General features: G+C 42.4%; 1 protein-coding gene across 2 annotated transcripts in view; it reads right to left on the reverse strand.

The window, feature by feature from the left end:
* LOC137380175 (inter-alpha-trypsin inhibitor heavy chain H3-like) overlaps window positions 1-25154 on the reverse strand; it is a 58619-nt gene that overhangs the window by 24812 nt on the left and 8653 nt on the right. For both annotated transcript variants that reach the window (XM_068051934.1, XM_068051933.1), the window contains 4 exons: window positions 15602-15770; window positions 13713-13838; window positions 6486-6667; window positions 360-545 (listed from right to left, as the gene is read on the reverse strand). In XM_068051934.1, the coding sequence (XP_067908035.1) occupies window positions 360-545; window positions 6486-6667; window positions 13713-13838; window positions 15602-15770 (663 nt within the window). The remainder of the gene's footprint in view (window positions 1-359; window positions 546-6485; window positions 6668-13712; window positions 13839-15601; window positions 15771-25154) is intronic.

A 25154-nucleotide genomic window follows, 5' to 3' on the forward strand; every position in this document is an offset into this window, starting at 1 on the left:
TTCAAAGAGCCATCACAGGCACGATGGGCCAAATGGTCTTCAGTGCTGTATTGTTCTACAGTTGTACGAGATTTTTGTTAGGGGATTTTTAAGATAAACTTACAGCTCCCAGAAAGTATGGCGGAAACAGAATCCATGAGAATATCATTTAAGAGGGAAATAGATAATTAATTGTAAGAGAACATATTTTGGAAAGGTATGAGAAAAGGGGAGGAAAATAGGGTGAAATGGATAGTTTATTCAAAGAGCTGGCACAGGCACAATAGACTAAATAACTTCCTACTGCATTGTAATACTGTATTCTATGTTTCATCTAAATGTAAGTAAATGAATCGGAATAACTGACAGATAGTACTTACAGTTTGAGCAAAGACCTCTGCTATGAGTGTCTCTAGGTTATTGTCTGAAATCTTGCCAGCCACGACAATTTCAGACCCGTCATAATACTGTCTAAAATTGGCCTGAGTTAATTCGGAAATGGCATTATCTGAATACTGCAATTCAATATCCAAAAGTAAGGGATTCGCCACTTCATCATAAAAACCCTGTAAAAAAGAAAAAGTTAAAGAATTTGTCATACTTTCTAAATATTTATGACATTGATGAGTCTTTAGCCTGCAAACTCCTATTGAAGCACAACCTGAGGTCGGACTGCTCTCGCAGGACCATTTACTCCCGATATTGAGGATTTGGAAGTTTTTTCTACTCAGTTTTAGCTCTTAACTGTACAGTTGGCTTGCTAAGCGAGTGTTCATGGCTGATAATCATTTAAAGTACCACAACAGCCAAATATCTGTGTTCTTGCCTGCCACACAAGGGAAGGGTCTGTGAGCTGCAGAGTTCCTGGACAATGGAGGCTTCTCAGTTTACTGATGCAGCATTGAGATTAATGCTGCCGTGAGTGACGAAAAGGAGACTGTCATTTGTGGCACTGAAGGGCGACCTCCACAGAAAAAAAAATGGTTCCACAAACTTAGCAGTTATCATCATGTCAACTATTTCTTCCTATGAAACCCAGAGGCCCTGGTTCCAAATTTGAAAGAGGATGGCAGACCTCGAGAAAGATGCCAAGATAAGACTACATAATGACTACTGATGCCAAATAACTGCCCCAAGTAATGCCACAAAATCTTTTCTCATAATTGTACTACTCTATGACTGCAATCCCATTCAAAGCATTCTTACAACTTTGCAGTTCTTTGAATGCTTACCAAGTGTTGCCATTGCAGCGGGGCACAAATACAAGCTGGACCTTATAATTGAAAATGCTGTCATATCGAAATGTTAAAAAGGCTTTACACAGCAAATCCTTCCAACATACCCTAATGGTATAGTGCATATGACAATGTTGAAAATGCTGGTCCCTTTAATTAACCAGGACTTACTTCAGAGTTAATAGAGAGCAGGTGATGCTCATTGCAACTTGTAGTTAAGGGCTGGGTTTTTCACCTTGGATGGGAGTTACTTCTAGACAGGGAGTTAGTTCAGAGGGAAAGAGTGAAAACTAGAATTTGTACTGAATTGTGGATTGAGAATAAAATGGTTGTGGATCACAGACTGTCTCCTGCTTCCTTATTTTGGTGAATGGATATCTGTTGTTTGATCATGGTGGCAGAGGATTAACTTTGACCTCTTCAGGTGGGAAGATAAAGAAAAACAAGTAATTTATTTTTCTGACAAAAGCAAAGCTCCTGGCAGCTTTCAATGCACAATGGCTGAGTCATGCTGCAGCCTCTCAACAATGATTACTCACCTGTCTTTTCAGAATTGGAAACATACGAACAATGGAAGAACGAGGTGGCAATGTGGACTCGGGTCATTTCCCTAACAAAGAGGAAGCAAGGTATGGCCTTGGCTTTGTCTTTACCAGGAAAAAGCACGATGAGAAATAAAGTATTTTCAGAACTGGATGTTACTGACTTAGATCCCGAAGAGGGGTTGCCAATTCTAATACAATTTATGGACAAGATTTAGGGAAAAAAAAGATTTGTTGGAGGCCTATGAGGCATGGTCAACTTTTGACAAATTTAAGATGGGCAATCAGTCCATGGAAGAATATGTCATGGAGCTTGATAGGTTATATAAAAGGCTAAAAAAATTCAATCTAGAAATTCCTGAGTCTGTGCTTGCATTCAAATTGTTAGATTGTGCACAAATCTTGCATATGGATATTGACAGATGTTCAATTTTATGGTAAAGATTAAATTTTTGAGCAAATAACTGCTGCCCTAAAGAAATTTTTGGAAAAACAATTGTTTCCAGCTGCCTTCATGTCACAAATTGGAATTTCTGCAGTGTTAGAGAATGCAGGACACCTTGATTACTGATTCTCAAAATCGACAGGGCCTAGTCACCAGCGCTTGTACAAAGAGCGAGTTGCTGAAAGACGTTCTGAGGTTGTACTTCTAATAGATTTGTGGATCAAAACAAAATGCAAGATTGGGATGATAGCTGAAAGCAAATGAATCCTAGAAATGCATGTGGATTGATTAATGGGTATTTTTGATGCGAATTTAAATATCACTGGTGTAGCATAGATGGTTCAGAGCCTTCTCAAAAAAAAAAGCAGAAATCCCTGTGATCGAGAGATGTTTGTAGCTGCTAATAGATTAGAAGATAGGGTGATAAGAGAGGCTAAACTAAGAGTTAGTAAATTGGAAGGAATTTGGGGTATATTCCGAGGTTGTGGATAGAGCAGATTGGCCTCTATCACACAGATGGATCTGTACAGAAAAGGTCCTACCAGATGGGACCTATAAGGTTAGGTTGGTGGCCAGAGGGTTTGAGAAAGGCTTGGGGGATAAAGATATCAGGGTAGATTCTCCCACAGCGGGAAAGGTGATTGAGAGTCTTTTTTGGCCATTTTAGCAACCTATTCTTAGAGGTGTAAGTCCATCGATATCAAAGTGGCTTTCCTTCAAGGTGACCTGCTTCAGAGGGAAGTATTTCTCCAGCCTCCAAAGGAAGCATCAGACATCGAAGGGAAGTTCTGGAAGTTGAATAAATGGCTTAAATGACGTTTCCCGGGTGTGGTATTTTTTGGTGAGGGCAGTTCTGTTACAGTTAGGGTGTTCACAACTGAAGGCAGCTCCTGCAATGTTTTATTGGCACTATATTGGAAAACTTTCAGGCATCTTTATGATGCATGTGGACGATTTTTTTTTTTGTGGAGTGGCACTAATGAGTTTGAAAAGAATGTTATTCATCAAATTTGGAAAGAATTAAAAATTGGTAGCCAAACTTCTGGGGCTTTTAAATATATGGGTTTGGAGATGAAGCAGGGTGAGTCAATGTAATTTTATATCAACATTCTTACTTGGAAACTGTCAATCCCATCAGAATTAGTCGCACCACATCCGGACAGAAAGATGCGGCTGCTTCCAAGGATGAAATGGAACAGCTGAGGAGCTTCGTTGGACAGTTCAATTGGTTAGCCACACAGACTAGACCAGATGCAAGTTTTGATGTGCTAGAACTTGGTCTTGTGATGAAAAATCCAAAGGTTGAGGATATCTTGAGGGTGAACAAAAAACTTTTAAAATGGAGAAGTATATGCTGAAGTTCCCAAAAATATGAAATCAATTTTAGTGATGCCTCATATGCAAACCTTGGCAATGGATTTTCCATTGCAGGAGGGTTCATGATGATATTCTTTGTGGGAGAGAATGGGAAAAGTTGCCCTTTGGCATAGGAAGCCAAGAAGTGGTGAAGAGCAAACTAGCCGCTGAAACTCTTGCACTCATTGATGCTGTTGACATGGTGTTTTATTTGCCCAAGATCTTTGGAAGAAATATTGTGTAAAATAGAGACTGAAAGGACAATGCCAATAGAATGTTACAAAGATAATTGATCCCTGTGGGATAATGTACATTCTACAAAGTGTAAATGAAAAAAGGCTGAGGATAGACATAGCCAGTTTAAAGCAAATGTTGGAGAGGAAAGAAATAAATACTAGTCATCAACTATCGCACTGTATCACTAAGAGGAATGCCTGTACCGAAAAGTTGTTGCCAGTTCTGGAAGGAAGACACCTCGCTATGTAATGTTGAAAATGCTGGTTCCTTTAATTAACCAAAAACTTCAGAGTTACAGAGCAGGTGATGTTCATTGCAGCTTGTATTTTAAGGGCTGGGTTTATCCCCAGTGAGGGGAGTTACTTCTGGACAGGGAATTAGTCCAGAAGGGAAGAGTGCGAACTGGAATTGGTACTGAACTGTGGATTGAGAATAAAACAGTTGTGGATCACAGACTGTCTCCTGCTTCCTGATTTTTCCTGAATGAATATCTGCCATTTGATCACATGTGTGACAAGCGAACTTCATACATGAAATTTTGCATTGTTTGTTTTTGATATACGTTCTGAATGGTTGGTGATTGAATACCATATTTTTCTCTGTTTATTTGTGTCTGAGAAAACACAACAAGGACTGGAGAAAAACATTGTCCAGGATTTCCTCTCCTTGTGTTAACGTTGCACCATTCTTCAAGTGACAGAGGAAATTTGGTTCAAAGTCCAGAATTTAGACATAATAGGGCAATGCCCCATTCCCAGCAGGAATTATTGAACATTCACATTGTTAGCACATACAACACCACAGAACACACCTGAGCAGTGAATTCTCATTATCCAGCATTTTAATCAGCAGACTGGATGTTTTCTAGTGATGGGCATTTTTTTTATTGGCTTCTGCCTTTTTGAACCTTTCTGGGCCGCAAGGATTGGAAACAGCTTCTCACTGATAGACTTAGATCAATGAAAGAACGGTTTTTCATCCACCAATCTTTTATCAATTCTCAAGGAGCAGGAAGTTTAAAACATTGTAACATACCATAGAGCTAACCTTGGGGAGTGAACGATGCAGGAACTCACAGGTCAAGTGGCAGAAAAAATCATAGAGACTGTCATGGTGCAAGCAATGGTGTAGAAAATCGGACCAGGTTGGGTGACGAAGGGACAGCAAATAACAACAGTGGAGGCGATAAGTGCAGAGCACCACATGAAGCCAGAACACACACACGGGGGAGAACCAACCAGGCAAATGAGCAGGAGATAGCCAGACCCTCTTGTGTATGTAGTCACTAGTGACTAATAAAGGAACTGACAAGCATAGGTTTGAGCTTATGCTAGGCAGATAACAGATTTCAGGAACCACTCAGCAATGAGATGATGAGGAGCACGATTCACCAGAAAAAAAGTGTGTATCTTTCCAAATCTCTTCATTCTAGCACAATTAAGACCCTATTCCATTAAACAGTGACTTTACCAGTTGAAAATGCAGCGATCCAACAACTGCTTAGCATTCTGCAACCAAATGACCATAGGCTATAAGCCCTGAATAGTAGAGCATGTGACCCTATGCTGAGGCTCCGGGTAGTGCCTTTTATTTACTGTCATTCCCACAGAAATTTCTGATCAAGTAGATGCAGACACCTGCCTTCAGCATAGTAGCATTTCCTCCTTAAGACAACTTATATTGTACAGCCACTTTCATGTTCTAGATGTCCAAGTCAGTGCTTTGTGGCAGGTTTACTGATCATCAATGTCTTGGTAAAGAATCACGCCCAATATAAAGATGACTCCCTCCGCAGCGTAATGAGCAACAGGTTGTAAGCCACATCCCTCCCTTCAGGGAATCTTTACCCCTTTTGTCTGACAACTGGGTCAGGAACTTCACATATGTGTCAGAGGAAAGCCACCTGATGCATAGCTAGGAGAACTGTTTGGACATGGCTTATAATAATCCACTTTGTGGATTTGATGTCATGAAAGGAAAAGAGACTAAAGCACCTTGGCTCTTTCTTGGATCCAAAGAACTGCATCCAAGATAAACTTGGCTCCAACATGAATTCCAGGTACTGACATAAAACAGCAATTGCGACAAGTACTCCTTACATCTTCCAGTCAATATTTTTCAGATCCTCCTTTGTGCTGTACAAAGCCATAACACTACATTTAGTGTTGACCACTATCATATGCCACTGGTTAGTATATCACCTTTGCTATGCATCAGGTGAACTTACATTACAAACTCTGTATTTAACTGGCATTTTATTTTATCACTGACTATAGCAGGTGATTCTCATCAATCAGGTGGTTGTTATAGTCAGATGGAAATTCCTTAATGTTCATTGTATAAGCAACACTTCAAGTGGAACGAAGATTGAATTAAACAGCTGTAGCATTTCGAACTGTTTGTACTGCAAGACCTAAAGGACACATTACCAGCTATTATACCATTTAATACCACCCAGTACATAAAACGAGTCACAGGCAGAGGTGAGTGAAATGCTGGGAATTTCCTCAGAGATGATCCCACTCCGCCACTAAAACTTTATCAGAAGTGTTGTTGTAATCCAGTTCACCAGCGTCAACAGGGTTTCTGCTGCATTTACAGGGAAGTTAGGGCAGCAGTGGGACGTATCTCCTTGGAAATTCTGGGGAAAAGTAAGTGAACCAGTATCTGTGTAAACCTCAATCATTTTACCTGGAGCTGTAAGGGAGCGTCAGAATCCTCATAAATTCGCCGTGCTATACCATTGTTATCCAGTGCCATTTTCTCCAGAAAACTGTACTTAACATCATAACCAAACCCAAGGCAGTACACGTTATACCTGCCATTTATGGCATTTTTAACGTTTTGCTGGATTTTTGTTGGGTTTGATTCTCCTGTAATAAAAATAAACAAACAGAATTTATTTCGGAACTGTTCATTTAGTGTATTCAGTTCTTAGAGTGAATATGCTTCAAACCGCAGCCAAAATAAATGACTTTTCAGGTATTTTTTCCACAGACTTTTTAAATGGTTCCATCAGGGAGAGTAGAAGATTTAACTTGAGTTTACATTCCCAGTGGTTTATGTCCCATTTATAGAATTACTAAGTCATACATTATAGTACTTTTACCACTGATAGAGGTCTTGCATGATAGTTTAGCTTCTAGCTGTTTGGTAGTACAGAACTTGAGTATTGCTGAAAATAGAGCCGTGTTGCCGAAGCTTTCCGTCTTGCACTCATCAGGACAATCCGCAAGAATACCAATGTAAGGGAAAGCAATAACTTTATACAGTATGAGAAGAGAGTGCTGATTGGTTGGCAAGTGAACTCTGCTTGGTAAAGGTGTTGCCATGGGGAATATACCCAATTATGGTGCCGGACAGTTAACTGCCACGCTTTGTTTGAAATTTAAACCGGGCAGCTTGACTCTAGTCAAGGCATTGCCTGAACCAGTGAATGGCCGTCACTTATTCTGTTTAGCTGAAACAGGCGCAATGTGTGTACATGTTCGTTCTGTCTGCAAAGAATGTCAGTCGGGCTCACAGTGTGGTGCATTTGCGCTTACTGGAAACTGTATATATTAATACACAGGGCCCTGACAATCTTTGCAGTCAGAAAGAACATGTACACACATTGCGCCTGTTTCAGCTAAACAAAATAAGTGACAGCCATTCGCTGGTTCTTTCCTCGGGACAATACTTTGATCAGTCAAGCTGCCTGGTTTAAATTTTAAACAAAGTTTGAAAGTTAACTGTCAGTCACCATGGCAACACCTCTACCCGTCAGCACTCTCTTCTCTAGCAGAGCAAGACTACACCTTCTTCTGGCAGGGCAGGGATCCTGAAGAACCAAGACAGCATGGAGTGGGCTTCGCCATCAGAAACTCCTTGCTCAGCATGATAGAGCCTCCCTCAAATGGCTCGGAACGCATACTGTCCATCCGACTGCTCACCACCTCTGGTCCAGTACACCTACTCAGCATCTATGCTCCAACACTCTGTTCCGCACCTGAAGCTAAAGACCAGTTCTATGAACAACTCCATAACATCATTAGCAGCATCCCCAACACCGAACACCTATTCCTGCTGGGGGACTTTAATGCCAGGGTTGGGGCCGACCATGACTCATGGCCCTCCTGCCTTGGGCGCTATGGCGTTGGAAGGATGAATGAGAACGGGCAGAGACTGCTTGAGTTGTGTACCTATCATAACCTCTGCATCACCAACTCGTTCTTTCACACTAAACCCTGTCACCAGGTTTCATGGAGGCACCCAAGATCACGTCGTTGGCACCAGCTAGACCTCATTGTCACAAGGCGAGCCGCCTTAAACAGTGTTCAAATCACACGCAGCTTCCACAGTGCGGACTGCGACACCGACCACTCCCTGGTGTGCAGCAAGGTTAGACTCGGACCAAAGAAGTTGCATCATTCCAAGCAGAAGGGCCACCCGCGCATCAACACGAGCAGAATTTCTCACCCACAGCTGTTACAAAAATTTCTAAATTCACTTGTAACAGCCCTTCAAAACACTCCCACAGGGGATGCTGAGACCAAGTGGGCCCACATCAGAGACGCCATCTATGAGTCAGCTTTGACCACCTACGGCAAAAGTGCGAAGAGAAATGCAGACTGGTTTCAATCTCATAATGAAGAGCTGGAACCTGTCATAGCCGCTAAGCGCATTGCACTTTTGAACTACAAGAAAGCCCCCAGCGATTTAACATCCGCAGCACTTAAAGCAGCCAGAAGTACTGCACAAAGAACAGCTAGGCGTTGCGCAAACGACTACTGGCAACACCTATGCAGTCATATTCAGCTGGCCTCAGACACCGGAAACATCAGAGGAATGTATGATGGCATGAAGAGAGCTCTTGGGCCAACCATCAAGAAGATCACCCCCCTCAAATCTAAATCGGGGGACATAATCACTGACCAACGCAAACAGATGGACCGCTGGGTTGAGCACTACCTAGAACTGTACTCCAGGGAGAATGCTGTCACTGAGACTGCCCTCAATGCAGCCCAGCCTCTACCAGTCATGGATGAGCTGGACATACAGCCAACCAAATCGGAACTCAGTGATGCCATTGATTCCCTAGCCAGCGGAAAAGCCCCTGGGAAGGACAGCATTACCCCTGAAATAATCAAGAGTGCCAAGCCTGCTATACTCTCAGCACTACATGAACTGCTATGCCTGTGCTGGGACGAGGGAGCAGTACCCCAGGACATGCGCGATGCCAACATCATCACCCTCTATAAAAACAAAGGTGACCGTGGTGACTGCAACAACTACCGTGGAATCTCCCTGCTCAGCATAGTGGGGAAAGTCTTTGCTCGAGTCGCTCTGAACAGGCTCCAGAAGCTGGCCGAGCGCGTCTACCCTGAGGCACAGTGTGGCTTTCGTGCAGAGAGATCGACTATTGACATGCTGTTCTCCCTTCGTCAGATACAGGAGAAATGCCGTGAACAACAGATGCCCCTCTACATTGCTTTCATTGATCTCACCAAAGCCTTTGACCTCGTCAGCAGACGTGGTCTCTTCAGACTACTAGAAAAGATCGGATGTCCACCAAAGCTACTAAGTATCATCACCTCATTCCATGACAATATGAAAGGCACAATTCAACATGGTGGCTCCTCATCAGAGCCCTTTCCTATCCTGAGTGGTGTGAAACAGGGCTGTGTTCTCGCACCCACACTTTTTGGGATTTTCTTCTCCCTGCTGCTTTCACATGCGTTCAAATCCTCTGAAGAAGGAATTTTCCTCCACACAAGATCAGGGGGCAGGTTGTTCAACCTTGCCCGTCTAAGAGCGAAGTCCAAAGTACGGAAAGTCCTCATCAGAGAACTCCTCTTTGCTGACGATGCTGCTTTAACATCTCACACTGAAGAATGCCTGCAGAGTCTCATCGACAGGTTTGCGTCTGCCTGCAATGAATTTGGCCTAACCATCAGCCTCAAGAAAACGAACATCATGGGGCAGGATGTCAGAAATGCTCCATCCATCAATATTGGCGACCACGCTCTGGAAGTGGTTCAAGAGTTCACCTACCTAGGCTCAACTATCACCAGTAACCTGTCTCTAGATGCAGAAATCAACAAGCGCATGGGAAAGGCTTCCACTGCTATGTCCAGACTGGCCAAGAGAGTGTGGGAAAATGGCGCACTGACACGGAACACAAAAGTCCGAGTGTATCAGGCCTGTGTCCTCAGTACCTTGCTCTACGGCAGCGAGGCCTGGACAACGTATGCCAGCCAAGAGCGACGTCTCAATTCATTCCATCTTCGCTGCCTTCGGAGAATACTTGGCATCAGGTGGCAGGACTATATCTCCAACACAGAAGTCCTTGAAGCGGCCAACATCCCCAGCTTATACACACTACTGAGTCAGCGGCGCTTGAGATGGCTTGGTCATGTGAGCCGCATGGAAGATGGCAGGATCCCCAAAGACACATTGTACAGCGAGCTCGCCACTGGTATCAGACCCACCGGCCGTCCATGTCTCCGTTATAAAGACGTCTGCAAACGCGACATGAAATCGTGTGACATTGATCACAAGTCGTGGGAGTCAGTTGCCAGCATTCGCCAGAGCTGGCGGGCAGCCATAAAGACAGGGCTAAATTGTGGCGAGTCGAAGAGACTTAGTAGTTGGCAGGAAAAAAGACAGAGGCGCAAGGGGAGAGCCAACTGTGCAACAGCCCCAACAAACAAATTTCTCTGCAGCACCTGTGGAAGAGCCTGTCACTCCAGAATTGGCCTTTATAGCCACTCCAGGCGCTGCTTCACAAACCACTGACCACCTCCAGGCGCGTATCCATTGTCTCTCGAGATAAGGAGGCCCAAAAGAAAGAAAGAATAAAGTTGGTTTTTTCCCCTTACATTGGTATTCTTATGGATTGTCCAGATGACTGCAAGACGAAAAGCTTCAATAACATGTCTCTATTTTCAGCAATACTCAAGTTGAGCTCTTCATGAACAGCTGAATTCTTTTGTAATAATGCACAAATAAATATTAGAGAAATTGTATCAAGACACTTACATCAAAGACCTTAAATCTTAACTCTGTTTCTCGCTCCACAGATGCTGCCAGACCTGGTTAAATTTGATGGTGTCGGTAAGGCAACAGGCACTCCACCACCACCACCACCCCCAACCCCCCCACATTTTCCTTACAATTTTATTCCCTCCCCCCGCCCCCCCCAATACCTCCATTCACATCCCTACAAGGCTCATAAAATTCCATCATCACAAAAAGCAGATTCTTCTTTGGCCTCCTTGTCTCGCGAGACAGTGGGTACGCGCCTGGAGGTGGTCAGTGGTTTGTGAAGCAACGCCTAGAGTGGCTAAAAAGGCCAATTCTAGAGTGACAGTCTCTTCCACAGGTGCTGCAGATAAAATTGGTTGACAGGGCTGTTACACAGTTGGCTTCCCCTTGTGCTTCTGTCTTTTTTCCTGCCAACTGCTAAGTCACTTAGACTTGCCACACTTTAGCCCCGCCTTTATGACTGTCCACCAGCTCTGGCGATCACTGGCAACTGATTCCCACGACTTGTGATCAATGTCACAGGACTTCATGTCGCGTTTGCAGATGTCTTTAAAGCGGAGACATGGACGGCCAGTGGGTCTGATACCAGTGACGAGCTCGCTGTACAATGTGTCCTTGGGGATCCTGTCATCTTCCATGCGGCTCACATGGCCAAGCCATCTCAAGCGCCACTGGCTCAGTAGGGTGTATATGCTGGGGATGTTGGCCGCCTCGAGGACTTCTGCGTTGGAGATACGGTCCTGCCACCTGATGCCAAGGATTCTCCGGAGGCAGCGAAGATGGAATGAATTGAGACGCCGCTCTTGGCTGACATACGTTGTCCAGGCCTCGCTGCCATACAGCAAGGTACTGAGGATACAGGCTTGAATTACTCGGACTTTTGTGTTCCGTGTCAGTGCACCAATTTCCCGCACTCTCTTGGCCAGTCTGGACATAGCAGTGGACGCCTTTCCCATGCGCTTGTTGATTTCTGCATCGAGAGACAGGTTACTGGTAATATTTGAGCCTAGGTAGGTGAACTCTTGAACCACTTCCAGAGCGTGGTCACCGATATTGATGGATGGAGCATTTCTGATGTCCTGTCCCATGATGTTCATTTGGTTGAGGCTGCTGGTTAGGCCAAATTCGTTGCAGGCAGCCGCAAGCCTGTCGATGAGTCTCTGCAGACACTCTTCAGTGTGGGATGTTAATGCATCATCGTCAGCAAAGAGGAGTTCCCTGATGAGGGCCTTCCATACTTTGGTCTTGGCTCTTAGATGGGCAAGGTTGAACAACCTGCCATCTGATCTTGTGTGGAGGATTATTCCTTCTTCTGAAGACTTGAACGCGTGTGAGAGCAGCAGGGAGAAGAAGATCCCAAACAGTGTAGGTGCGAGAACACAGCCCTGTTTCACACCACTCAGGATAGGAAAGGGGTCTGATGAGGTGCTGCTATGCTGTATTGTGCCTTTCATATTGTCATGGAATGAGGTGATGATGCTTAGTAGCTTTGGTGGACATCCGATCTTTGCTAGTAGTCTGAAGAGACCACGTCTGCTGACGAGGTCAAAGGCTTTGGTGAGATCAATGAAAGCAACGTAGAGGGGCATCTGTTGTTCGCGGCATTTCTCCTGTAGCTGGCGAAGGGAGAACAGCATGTCAGTGGTGGATCTTTCTGCTCGAAAGCCGCACTGTGCCTCAGGGTAGACACGCTCAGCCAGCTTCTGGAGCCTGTTTAAAGCGACTCGAGCGAAGATTTTCCCCACTATGCTGAGCAGGGAGATTCCACGGTAGTTGTTGCAGTGACTGCAGTCACCCTTGTACTTATAGAGGGTGATGATATTGGCATCGCGCATGTCCTGTGGTACTGCTCCCTCATCCCAACACAGGCAAAGCAGTTTGTGGAGTTCTGAAAGTATAGCAGGCTTAGCACTCTTGATTATTTCAGGGGTAATGCCGTCCTTCCCAGGGGCTTTTCCACTGGCTGGAGAATTAATGGCATCACTGGGTTCCAATTTTGTTGGCTGTTCGTCCAGCTCATCCATGACTGGCAGAGACTGGGCTGCATTGAGGGCGGTCTCAGTGACAACATTTTCCCTGGAGTACAGTTCCACCCAGCGGTCCATTTGCTTGCGTTGGTCAGTGATCGTGTCCCCTGATTTAGACGTGGGGGGGGTGCGATCTTCCTGATGGTTGGCCCAAAAGCTCTCTTAATGCCATCATACTGATGTTTCCAGTGTCGGAAGCCAGCTGAATACGACTGCATAGGTGTTGCCAGTAGTCATTTGCTCAGCGCCTGGCTGTTCTTTGTGCAGCCCTTCTGGTTGCTTTAAGAGCTCCAGATGTTATGTGGGCATGATCACACTGCTGTTTGTGGAACCTGTCTCGAGGAAATTGGCTGCTGTTACAGCAATGACTAAACTTTAAAAATACTTAATTATCTGTAAAGTGCGTAGGGAAATGCCTTGGAGATGAAAGGCGTTATATGAATACAAACTGTTTCTTTTCAGAACCGAAATACAGTCTAGATTAGAAGGGACAAATGTTACACCACTGGATCCCAGGAATGCACTAATAGATTAAGAACAGTGGAATTTAACTCCGACTGCTAAAGGAAGTGAACGCAGGGCAATTTCTAATGTAGTCCAGAATTTGTAACATGGACAATCCCTCTGGTTTCGCAATTTCTAAAAGGAATGCTTGACATTTTATTACTATTTTTGTGTTCTATTATCGCAAGGCATCAGTTATGAAATGTTACAATGTTTTCAAAGAACTTTTTATCAGCAGCAAATGAAGCATCAGAATGTAAGCCCTGATATCACCCATCTCTGGGCTACCATGTCCCTGTTCAGTTTAGTTCAGTTAGACAGACTTTCACAAGACAGAAATAGAACATTTATTTTCACTAACCTGAATTTGGATCACCATCAGTTAACAAAATAATCATGGAGACACTTCTTTCAGGCAGAAGCTTTTCTTGATGGGCCTTGTCCAGAAGTCTTACTGCGTTCAGCATAGCATCATTTATATTCGTTGCTGCAACAAAAAATCACCTTGCCTTTTATTTACCTCATTGTGTGACGGCACCGAAATATAAATTAGGTAACTAAATTTCAGATGTTAAAGTGTCAGTTGACCACCTGTTTTTAACAATCGAGAAAATTTCACGGGCATAAAATTCCAAAGTGTGGCAAAGTGGGAGTCCTCCAGTATATTCACTAGTTGGTTAGTAGGATAACCAATTAAATTAGAAAATGTATCAGTTTAAATACTGCTACTCTGTAATCCCAAGAATACCTATACACATGTGTTTTGCTTTACCTTGGTATTAATTTAAGAAACCATTATGCCTTGCAGGTGTGGATAACATTAGGGAAAAGGGGATACAAGGAGAAGTGTAATTATGGCTAATTAAAATTAAAAGAGCCGCAGAATTAAGAAAGCACAGCAAGCAAAAGCATTTATGTTTCCTTGGGATTATAGACTAGGCATCTTAATTGAAATGTGATAAGGGGTAGGGGAGGATTGTGGCTGAGTTCAGGATAAGGATGAGGTGCCTCTAGCCAGAATCATTTAAACCATTAAGGGCACTAGATATCTCCAGTGTAAAAAGCCACTTTTTATTGCCACTGCTGCACTGATAACAGCTCCAAAAGGAGAAAAACAAATGAATGTCAAGACTTCTTAGACTGAACCCTGAGCAAACCCAGGGCCTTGTGTGTATGGCATTTCTGTAATTAGATAATACGATGATGAGTGTCAGTCAATAATTGATTTAACGAAATTTTGTAATTTTGAAATACAGAAAGGGGTATAAGAAATGGGGTACTGATACATACAGACAGAAGGTTTAGAAGACTTCAAGAGACACTTAGAGAACGATCCAGGGAATCTGGCCTGGGGCGCAGCCAAGACACTTGGAGGATGAGCCAGGTGTTTTGGCTGGGGTGCAGGCATTTTTTTACCATGACCTTCACCCAAGACAAAAGGGATAATATAATTCGCAATTATACCTTGTAAACTGCTACTCAATTACTCAAACGTATTAAGTCTCACCTGTGCTGTATAATGGTTAATCACAGCCACCAATACTGGTCAATATCGAATCAATGGCCATTGAGATTTGTTAAAAATAAGACCTGACAAGTGGTAAGTGCGGCCACATCCAAAGCTTTAAACCCCACCCAATCAGGGTGGGTATCTGGTGCCCTAATCCATCAGTGAACTGGCCAGCAGCCACTCTGCTAGAGTCAGAGCTGGACATCTTGGTCCAGGTAGTGGATAGGAGTTGACAGATCCTGTTTGGGGCAGAAATTACTCTAAGAAACACCTCCACTGCCAGTGGGAAGAGATTGCTGTGGAAGCTAGTGCCAGGAGCTTGGTTCTGAGGACATGACTAAATTGCCAAAATAAGTTCAATGACCGCACCAGCGTTCTGAAGGTAAGAATCTTTCTTCTCACCTCAACAACTCTAGGTTGTACCATCTGCAGCCTCACTACTCACAATACCCCTTCCCTGCTTCCCTTCCATCTCCCAAAATCCCTAAAATACACTTCAGTCCATCTCCTCCTCTCTGCACTTCCTAATTCTACAGTTTTCTTCATGTCTGTCAGCCAGTAGCCAACTTGAGATCTGATGGCTTGGTTGGAATAAAGGCAGCAGAGAAGCCTGGAACCGGACACATGAATGGGGATATCCTTGGATGAATAAGTATTCCCCTACCTTCCTCAATAACTGATTTTGGAAAGTAGAGTATAAAATATTCTCCTTTTTTATTAAAGAAAACAGTAATCTTTACCTCCTCTAGCTGAAATGGTTCGCACAAATATTTTAGCTTCAGTCACATTTTGGGGAGTTGCTTGAAATAGGGAATTTTTCCATGTTTCAGAAGAATGATCAAAGATAATAATTGCAAAATGATCCTTTGTGTCCATATCATCTAAAATTTTTAGAAGAGCTTCGTTTGTCTGGAAGGGACAAAACATCAGTCTGCAGCTGTAACTTAAGAGCACCGACTTTAACAATCACATTAATTGTAGCTCACAACAGGGTTTGATGCCAATTTTCTCACATGTTGCTATGCCATGAAAATGGCCCCTATGAATCACAGCTAAACGCACAGTGAATAAGAGGATGCACCGGTAATTTTGACCAAATAATTTGAAATTGACTTGCACTTAAGTAGATTTACAAAGCATGCTGCTTAAATGTAGAAATTGTTATTTGCTCCTTAAATCTGAAATAATAATATGTAATTTAACTGTATTACAGCAACATCTGCAAGAGATTCATACTAAATAGACGATGCTATACTCATCAAATAAACAAAATGTTTGTCGGATCATGTTTTACACTCAAAACATCAGCTTGTAATATGCAAACAAATTAAAGAAATGAGTGAGCAACATCGAACAATATTCACAGGTGATTTCAACTAGCATGATATTAATTGGCCAGAGTAAATGGGATTGGGAACTTGAGTTCCTACGACATGTACAAGACTCTTTCTAATCCAATATTTAAGAAGCCCAACAGGGAAGGATTTGCTCCTGGATCTAGTAATGGAGAGTGAGCCAGAGTTGATAAAATGAAGTAGTGAAACATCTAGCCAATAATGACCATAATATTATATGCTTTAAGATATTAATTGAAAAGGGTATAAGTATGAAGAAGACCAGAGTAATAAGAACATAAAATAAGAAATAGGAGCAGGTGTCGATCATATGACTGCTTGAGCCTGTTCTGCAATTCAATACGATCATGGCTGATCTGCTGTCTCAACTCCACTTTCCTGCCCACTCCTCATATCCCTTGACCCCTGCATTAAAACTCTGAAACTACACAACAGAAGGAATAGACTCCCACAGTACACTTTTTACTGCATACAATAAAGTCTGGGATTTGATTCTGTGGAGGCAGCTATGGAGAAATGACCATCAAAATACAATTCCCAGAGATGTTTCCCAGCCTGCAATGAATGTAACTTGATGATGTGGCTCAGGAGATAGCAGCACAGGTGGGTTTTTAACTTCATTGTACCATTCAGCAGCTCAGGGCTACAATTCACCTTACATAGGTGCAGTCAGTCCATAGGATCCACCAAGTTGCTATCAAGCTCCAACTCCTCTTGCCCTTGAAGTGAATGCTGCAAAACCACTGCACCTCCTCCAATTGCTGCCAGATGCTAGTAAACGCTGACCCTCCAGCAGCACTGCTAGACAATAACTTGCAAGTGATGCCTGACCACAGTAACCTCAGATACGAAAGACCCCAGAATGAATGCTATCAGACACCAGCTCTCCCCTTGAGTGTTGACACATTCCAATCTTTCCTGTGTGTTGCCAAACCCAATTTCTGTAAGTACTGCTATACCCAACCTCTAAATGTTGTTATATCCCAATCCCTTGTAAATGATGCCAAACCATACTTTGACTGTTGCAAGATGCCAGTCTTGGTGTGCTGCTGGACTCCCAGTAGTTTCCAGATTCCTAAAAGTTGCCAGCTCCTAGAGATACAAAACTACAGTCCTCCCCTTACCGACACAAGCGAGCCTCCCCAAGTGCTGCTAGTTGCAGACCCTCCAGAGGCCCTAGACCTTCCTACTCTAGGATCCTTTTCTCTCCTTCCAGTGCTGGTAGAATCCAACCAAAGCCCCTACTAAGTACCTCCCAAGATCCTAGTGCAAATATGCAGTAGTCCTGAGATCTGCCAAAACTTTGTCACAGTTTTTGGGTTTTACATAAAGTAAAAGTTCAGGTTCAGTGTCACTGATCACTCCCATATGTGAACATTGTGGAATGAATCCTCAAACATGGAATTTACAATCTGGAATGCACTTCTTCCTGCCAATATTAGGTTAAGGGATTGCACAACTCAGGGATCATAACCATAAACCTGCACTCTATAATGGCTACTGAAATATAATACCTATTGCCACAGAAAATCCCCTTTTAATATATGCTGCCACAAAAATTATCCATTTACAGATGACAGACTGAATAAGCACTCTGATACACATGTATCAAACTAGTTTATTTATTCAAGGTATAGAAATAAAGAATACATAATTTTCATTGAGAATATGCATTTGCTGGCACTCAATTTATGAAAATAAAGATGCAGCTTGATTTCTGTTTAAATATAGGCCCCAAAATAAAGCATATCTGCATTAGCTTAAGCCTTTAGGGTGAAGCTGGCACAAGATTAAGGTCCTGTTCATTTTCACTGTGGCTTTTGGACAGGCGAGCAGTGGGCAAATACCAATCTGCCCCGTTCTTTTTGTGCAGTGTAGGTTAAAATTTCCCCTCTGCTTTTTCACTGCCAGTTGGAGGTTCTAGTGTGGGGTGCTCAAAGTTAGTGGGAAATGGCCAATACAAGGTAGATGGCAGGTTCTGCTACTGGGGATCAACTTGCAGGGGACTTGTATTCCTGGAATATTTTGGGGTGGGAACAGGTTGTTGGGAGAAAGAGAGGACAGGGAAGATGTAGTCTTTCCCTATGAGGCCCAGGAGAGTATTCATGTTCCTCTTGGCCCACAAAGGAAACAAAAATATTTAGCCTCTTTTCTTCATAGCAGATCCTGACTGGCTGTCTTCACTGCTCAAGTCTCAGTTAAAATTGCAGTTGAGTCCTAATGACATCATGAGAATGCAACATGGGTATGTAAAGAAGGAACCGAGTTTGGAGAAAGGCCGATTTTGCAAGGCTGAGAATAGAACTTGGGAAAAAAAAATGGACAGCAATATTGGCAACCATGATTTAGAACAGGAATGGGAAACATTTAAAATGGTGTTCAACAGAGTAGGAAAAATATATTCCGTTAAAAAAAAGACAAACCAAACACTAATAAGTCAACATGGATTAATAAAGCCATAAGGAAAGAAATTGAAGGTAGGAAAAGATACATACACTAAGTACATGAGCAGCAGGGGAGCATAAATATGAAGAAATTAGAAGAGAAGTCAAAAAACAATTAGAGAGGCAAAGAGGAACTATTAAATTAAACTATAAAGGAACATAAAATAGTGAAACATTTTGAAGGAACATAAATAAAAGAAAGTTACTATGAATAGGGCCATTTATGATGGATAGGATATCACAGTTGATGATAGAGAAATGGTAGAAATATGAAATAATTACTTTGCTTCAGTATTTACCAGGAAAACAGCACAGATGGACATGCCTCTGGATAATGAGATTAGAAGTGAGATAACTGTATTTACATATAAAGAGGTGAAATGTTAAATAAACTAATGAAGCTTAAGGAGGATAAAACCCCTGGTATGGATGGAATGCATCAAGCATTTTAAAAGAACCAAGGAAAGAGATAGCAAAGACATTAATGCACATTTTTAATAATTCATTAGAGGAAGGTGTAGTGCCATAAGATGAGTGGATAGCTAACATTATGTCTACATTTAAGAAAGGAGATGGAACATGCCCAGGAAACCATAGACATATTTGGAAAATTATTGTATTTTCTTAGGTTGCATCATACGATTAAAGTCTTAAATGTACGTGTATATTCAAAAAGAGAATGCAATGTTATCATTTTGTTAAAATTTAGATTTTTGCATTAGTAAAATGATCTGAAGATCGGTTTAATTTTGAATTTAACCATATAAATATGCTGTGGTTCTTTAAATGTTGAAAGGTGGGGGAGGGAGACTAGGAGGAGTTGGTAATTGACGTCTGTCCCCAGATCCAATGTGTTATGCTTCTGCAATAAATGCATACAGGACTACATCCAGTATGTAATCCCTAGATGCCATTTGTTAATATACTGGACAGTAAACTGCTTTCTTCCCTTTGTGTGTTTGAAAGATATTTTGGACAAATAATCAGCGCAAAGAATTTGATTTGCAGAAACTTGTGACAGTTAATATTTGTACTGAGTTGCTGAGGTGAAAGTTGATACCTTTGCAAATAATTATGTTTTAATATTTGTCATGCAGGGGCTCAATTAATATTGGAAAAAATGTTTGCAAGTAATTTGGGCGGCACAATGGCGCAGTGGTTAGCACCGCAGCCTCACAGCTCCAGCGACCCGGCTTCAGTTTTGGGTACTGCCTGTGCGGAGTTTGCAAGTTCTCCCTGTGACTGTGTGGGTTTCCGCCGAGTGCTCCGGTTTCCTCCCACAGCCAAAGACTTGCAGGTTGATAGGTAAATTGGCCATTGTAAAGTGCCCCTAGTGTAGGTAGGTGGTAGGAGAATGATGGGGATGTGGTAGGGAATATGGGATTAATATAGGATTAGTATAAATGGGTGGTTGTTGGTCGGCACAGACTTGGTGGGCCGAATGGCCTGTTTGACTGCTGTATCTCTAAATAAATAAAAATCAGCTTAACATTGGTGGTAAGAAAAGTAATGGAATCAGCATTGCTTTCAAAAGGGAAAGTCTTGCTTGACCAACTTCATTAAATGAAGAGGAGACAGAGGGAGTAGACAAGGGTAATGCAGTAGATGTAATTTATCTAGATTTTCAAAAGGCCTTTATTAAGGTATCACATAATAGACTAATAAACAAGGTCAAAGAATGTGGAGTCAAGGGACATATAGCAGAATGGATAGTTAGCTGGTTTCAAGACAGAAAGCAGAGAATAGGAGCAAACGGAAGTTATTCAGAGTGGCCGAAGGTGGGAAGTGGTATTCCACAAGGATCAGTGCTGGGGCCTCTGTTATTCACAATTTATATTAATGACTTAGACTTTGGAATCAAAAACATGCATTCTAAATTTGCAGGTGACACCTGCCCTTGACACCCGAGTGGCTTGATAGGCCATTAGTGTACCAGATGGGTTTTTACGAAGTCAATACTGAGCAGGACTGCAACAAATTACAAAAATATATTAACAAACTTGCAGAGCGGGCATATAATTGGCAAATTAATTTCAACACAGATAAGTGTGAGGCATTATATTTTAGCACGAAAAATTACTTAGAAAATAAGAATCTACATGAGGTAGAGGGGAAAAGGGATCTGGGACTACAAAGACACAAATCACTAAAAGTAGCAACACAGGTGAAGATGGCCATTAAAACAAAAAGCAAATCAAGACTCGGGTTTATTTTTGGGGTGATAGAATTTAAAAGTAAAACAAGTCATGCTAAACTTGTATCGAACATTGGTTAGATCACATCTAGAGTACTGCATACAATTCTGGTCATCATATTTATTTAAAAAAAGATATAGAGGTACTTGACAGAGTGCAAAACTGATTTACAAGGATGATACCAGAAATGTGGGGAGGATAACTGACAGGAGAGGATGTACAGGCTGGGTCTCCTTTCTCTTGAAAAGAGAAGGCTGAGGAGTGAGCTAATAGAGGTCTTTAAAAATATGAAAGTTTTGATAGAGTAGACATAGAATGCTCCCACTTATGGGGAAGAGCAAAACTGGAGGCCATCAATAAAAGATAGTCACCAAGAAATTAAATAGAGAATTCAGAAGAAATTGCTTTACCCAGAGAGTGAGGAGAATGTGAAACTCACTGCAACAGGGAGTGGTTGAAGCAAATAGTATTGATGCATTTAAGGGGAGGCTAGATAAACATATAACATATGACTGTTGTATGGTGGATAGTGATTAGTCAGAATCTTCAGCTGACATCACTCCAGTGGCCATCTGTACCTGCTTGTTGTGCTTCCTTCTAGCCAAACACTTACGTGCAGAATGATTCAGCTCCTTGCAGTGAGAACACTGCTGTTCCCACGCTGGACATGTCTTCTTTTCCTGTGCATGATGTCCTCCGCAGTATTTGCATCCTGCCCTTTGTCTGTGATCTTTCTGCCCTTTCAGCCTGGAATGTCTATCAACATAATGCAAGGCCTGGTCTGTTCTGCCATGAATATGGTCTAGCTGCTGATTTACAACCTCAGCACTTCCGCACATGTCACTCACTTTCCTGAGAGTAAGTTTGTCTTCTCTCAGTTGACGCGCTCTCACTGCCTAATACAATCCTGTCTTTAATTAGATCATCCTTTAGTTGCACAAATTCAAAGGATTCTGCAAGCTGTGTTAATGCAGTCACATATTGATCAATGGACTCTTTTTCACCTTGGGCACTAACATTGAACACATACCATTCATAGGTTACGTTCACTTGGGGTTCAAAGCATGCCTTCAAGGCATTCAGAATTTCTGCTGCCCTTTTTTTTGTTCTTCAGAGAGATTTAGGGTGGAATACACTTTGTAACAGTTTCTCCCCAATAGTGTTAAAAGTGTAGCTACTCGCAGCTGCTCTGGTTTATTCATTAAATCTGTCGCAATTTTGTAATTTTGCCATTGCGAGTAGAAAAACTGCTAGTTTTGCTTCATATCAGCTTTTATTTCGACTGGCGCAGGCAGAGGAAAATTTGCAGCCATTGCCTTACTCTGTGCTTTCAGCTGTTCCTTTGTTCCTTTTCTGTAGCTTCCTGTGGCTTTTAGCAGCTTTTAGCAGTTGTGATCATTCCTGTGGCCTTTGTTCCATAGCTGGGCCTCTTCACCACTCAGTCTCAGCTCCACTTCTGAAACCATATTATGAGCTCACAGGACAGCAGTCTAGTGTGGACTCTGTCTTTAATTAAGTAATCCATAACCCAGGCTAATGCTCTTACTAATGTCAGTGACCCTTCATCAGACCTGAAATGTTAACTCTGCTTCTCTTTCCACAGATGCTGCCAGACCTGCTGAGTATTTCCAGCATTTCTTGTTTGTGTTTCAGATTTCCAACATCTGCAGTATTTTGCTTGTCTTTTAATGCTCTGGGAACATGGGTTCGAATCCCACCACAGCAGATGGTGAAATCTGAATTCAATTAATAAATCTGGAATTAAAAAGCTAGTCTAATGATGAGCACGAAACCACTCTCAATTATTGTTAAAAACCCATCTGGTTCACTAACGTCCTTTCGGGAAGGAAACCTGCCGGCCTTACCTGATCTGGCCTACATGTGACTCCAGACCCACAGCAATGTGGTTGACTCTTAAATGTCCTCTGAAATGGCCACTTAGTTCAAGGGCAATTAGGGATGGGCAATAAATGCTGGCCTAGCCAGCAATGCCCACAACCCAGAAACAAGTAAAAAAAAACATGCCCCCGAGGTAACATCGGTAAAGTTACTTACCCTCTTGAGGCACCGAGGACTCTTGCCTCGGTGGCGCCAGCTTTCCAAAGATGCGAAACTGAAGGCACATGAGTGCCGCATATCAAGCACACAATTGTGAATGCCTGGTAGGATTGCAGTGAATGACATTCAAATGTATGCAAAACAGTATGTAACAGATTTAAATTATCATGCCGTCGCATTGGGGCACAGCACTTCGACATCTCTGACAAAATTGGGAACTGGCATTATGGCGTCATGTTCTGTGGTGGATGGCTGTACGCGGATTCTCCAGCCCTCCTGTCAAAAATCCTGCCTTCTACAGGACCATAAAGTCTAGCCCTTAGTGTGCAGCAGCCATATCAGTAAGAATTAAGAAAATAATTATATTTAAATATTCACACACAGCAAACCAGGCTGTTAAAAGCACTTACAAGAAATGCTGGATTCACTCAGCAGGTCTGGCAGCATCTGTGGAAAGAGAAGCAGAGTTAACGTTTTGGGTCAGTGACCCTTCTTCGGAACTGACCCGAAACGTTAACTCTGCTTCTCTTTCCACAGATGCTGCCAGACCTGCTGAGTGAATCCAGCATTTCTTGTTTTTGTTTCAGATTTCCAGCATCCGCAGTATTTTGCTTTTATGTTAAAAGCACTTAAAATCCTTCAATTGTAATTTACATTTTCGGATGGTGAAATAAATGTATGACTATATTAAGATAGAGGCTAAAATAAAGATAAACAAACGTTTAAAAATACAGTTTTTTATGTTTTCAAAATAAGTGGAATTTTTAATCATTGCAGAGAAATTTAACTTCACACAAATACAAAATTAGCTTTTCAGGGCCAGCGGGGCTGTTGAGCAGTAATTTTGAAGTTAGCGCACTGATAAAAATGCAGTTACACCTCATTCAACAAAATATAACTTTTTCCATGTTTTTACAGTGAGACTAACAGTGTTACAGTCATAGTTCTCATCAATTCACGATTGCAATAGAAATTGCAGTCTCTGGGAACCTCTTCAATGCACCTCATGGAGGAGGATATTTTCACTGACAGCAACTTCTGCATTTCCACATTATTCTACGCATGTGCAGACTCCAGAAGTTGCTGTCAGTTTCAGTGGAGCAATGATGGTGAACGCTGACAGTTTCACTGTCATTGACACAGCAAAGTCTGGGCCATTGTACCCAATTTGTTTCTGTTTACAGATGCTGTGTACTTCCAGCATTTTCTGCTTTGCTTCAAGAATATTTATCTGTATGTTATGTGTGTGGGAGGTGGGGTGGGGTAGCAGGGGAAGAAGATAATCATCAAAATACAACTTTGCTCCTTAGCAGCCTTCTCATAATATGGGGCCATCTATCGTGGCCAATTCTTATAAATTTATAAGCCAAATATTGCCATATTAACAACATCAATTTAAAAATATAGAAGTACAACATGTTGTTGGCTATATTTAATCTGGTATGACATCTGCCTAATTCTTCCTGTGGTCTTTTTAGGTTAGAGTGAATATGTGTCCATTATTTCCTATTGATCCAAAGTGAGGATACATCTAAGTTCTCTAACAGTGGAAATTTAACAGCAACTTGTATTTATATAGTGCTTCAAATAAAACATCCCAAGGCACTTCACAGGAGCAGTATAAAGCATAATTTGACACCGAGCCACATCAGGTAATATTAGGGTCGATAGAAATGGCCAAATGCTTGGTCAAAGAAGTAGGCTTTATGGAATGTCTTAAAGGAAGAAAGAGAGGCTGAGAGGTTTAGAGAGGGAATTCCAGAGCTTAAGGCCACGGCAGCTGAAGATACGGCCACCAATGGTGGAGCAATTAAAATCTGGGATGCTCAAGAGGCCAGAATTAGATGCACGCAGATATCAAAAAGAATTAGTCATAGGGAGATACAGCACTGAAACAGGCCCTTCAGCCCACCGAGTCTGTGCCGACCAACAACCACCCATTTATACTAATCCTACATTAATCCCATATTCCCTACCACATCCCCACCATTCTCCTACCACCTACCTACACTAGGGGCAATTTACAATGGCCAATTTACCTATCAACCTGCAAGTCTTTGGCTGTGAGAGAAAACCGGAGCACCCGGCGGAAACCCACGCGGTCACAGGGAGAACTTGCAAACTCCACACAGGCAGTACCCAGAACTGAACCGGGGTTGCTGGAGCTGTGAGGCTGCGGTGGTTAAAGAGATAAAGAGGGGCAAGGCCAGGGAGGGATTTGAAAACAAGGATGAGTATTTT

This window comes from Heterodontus francisci, chromosome 19 (genome assembly GCF_036365525.1).
Source record: "Heterodontus francisci isolate sHetFra1 chromosome 19, sHetFra1.hap1, whole genome shotgun sequence".
Classification (NCBI taxonomy): Eukaryota; Metazoa; Chordata; class Chondrichthyes; order Heterodontiformes; family Heterodontidae; genus Heterodontus; species Heterodontus francisci.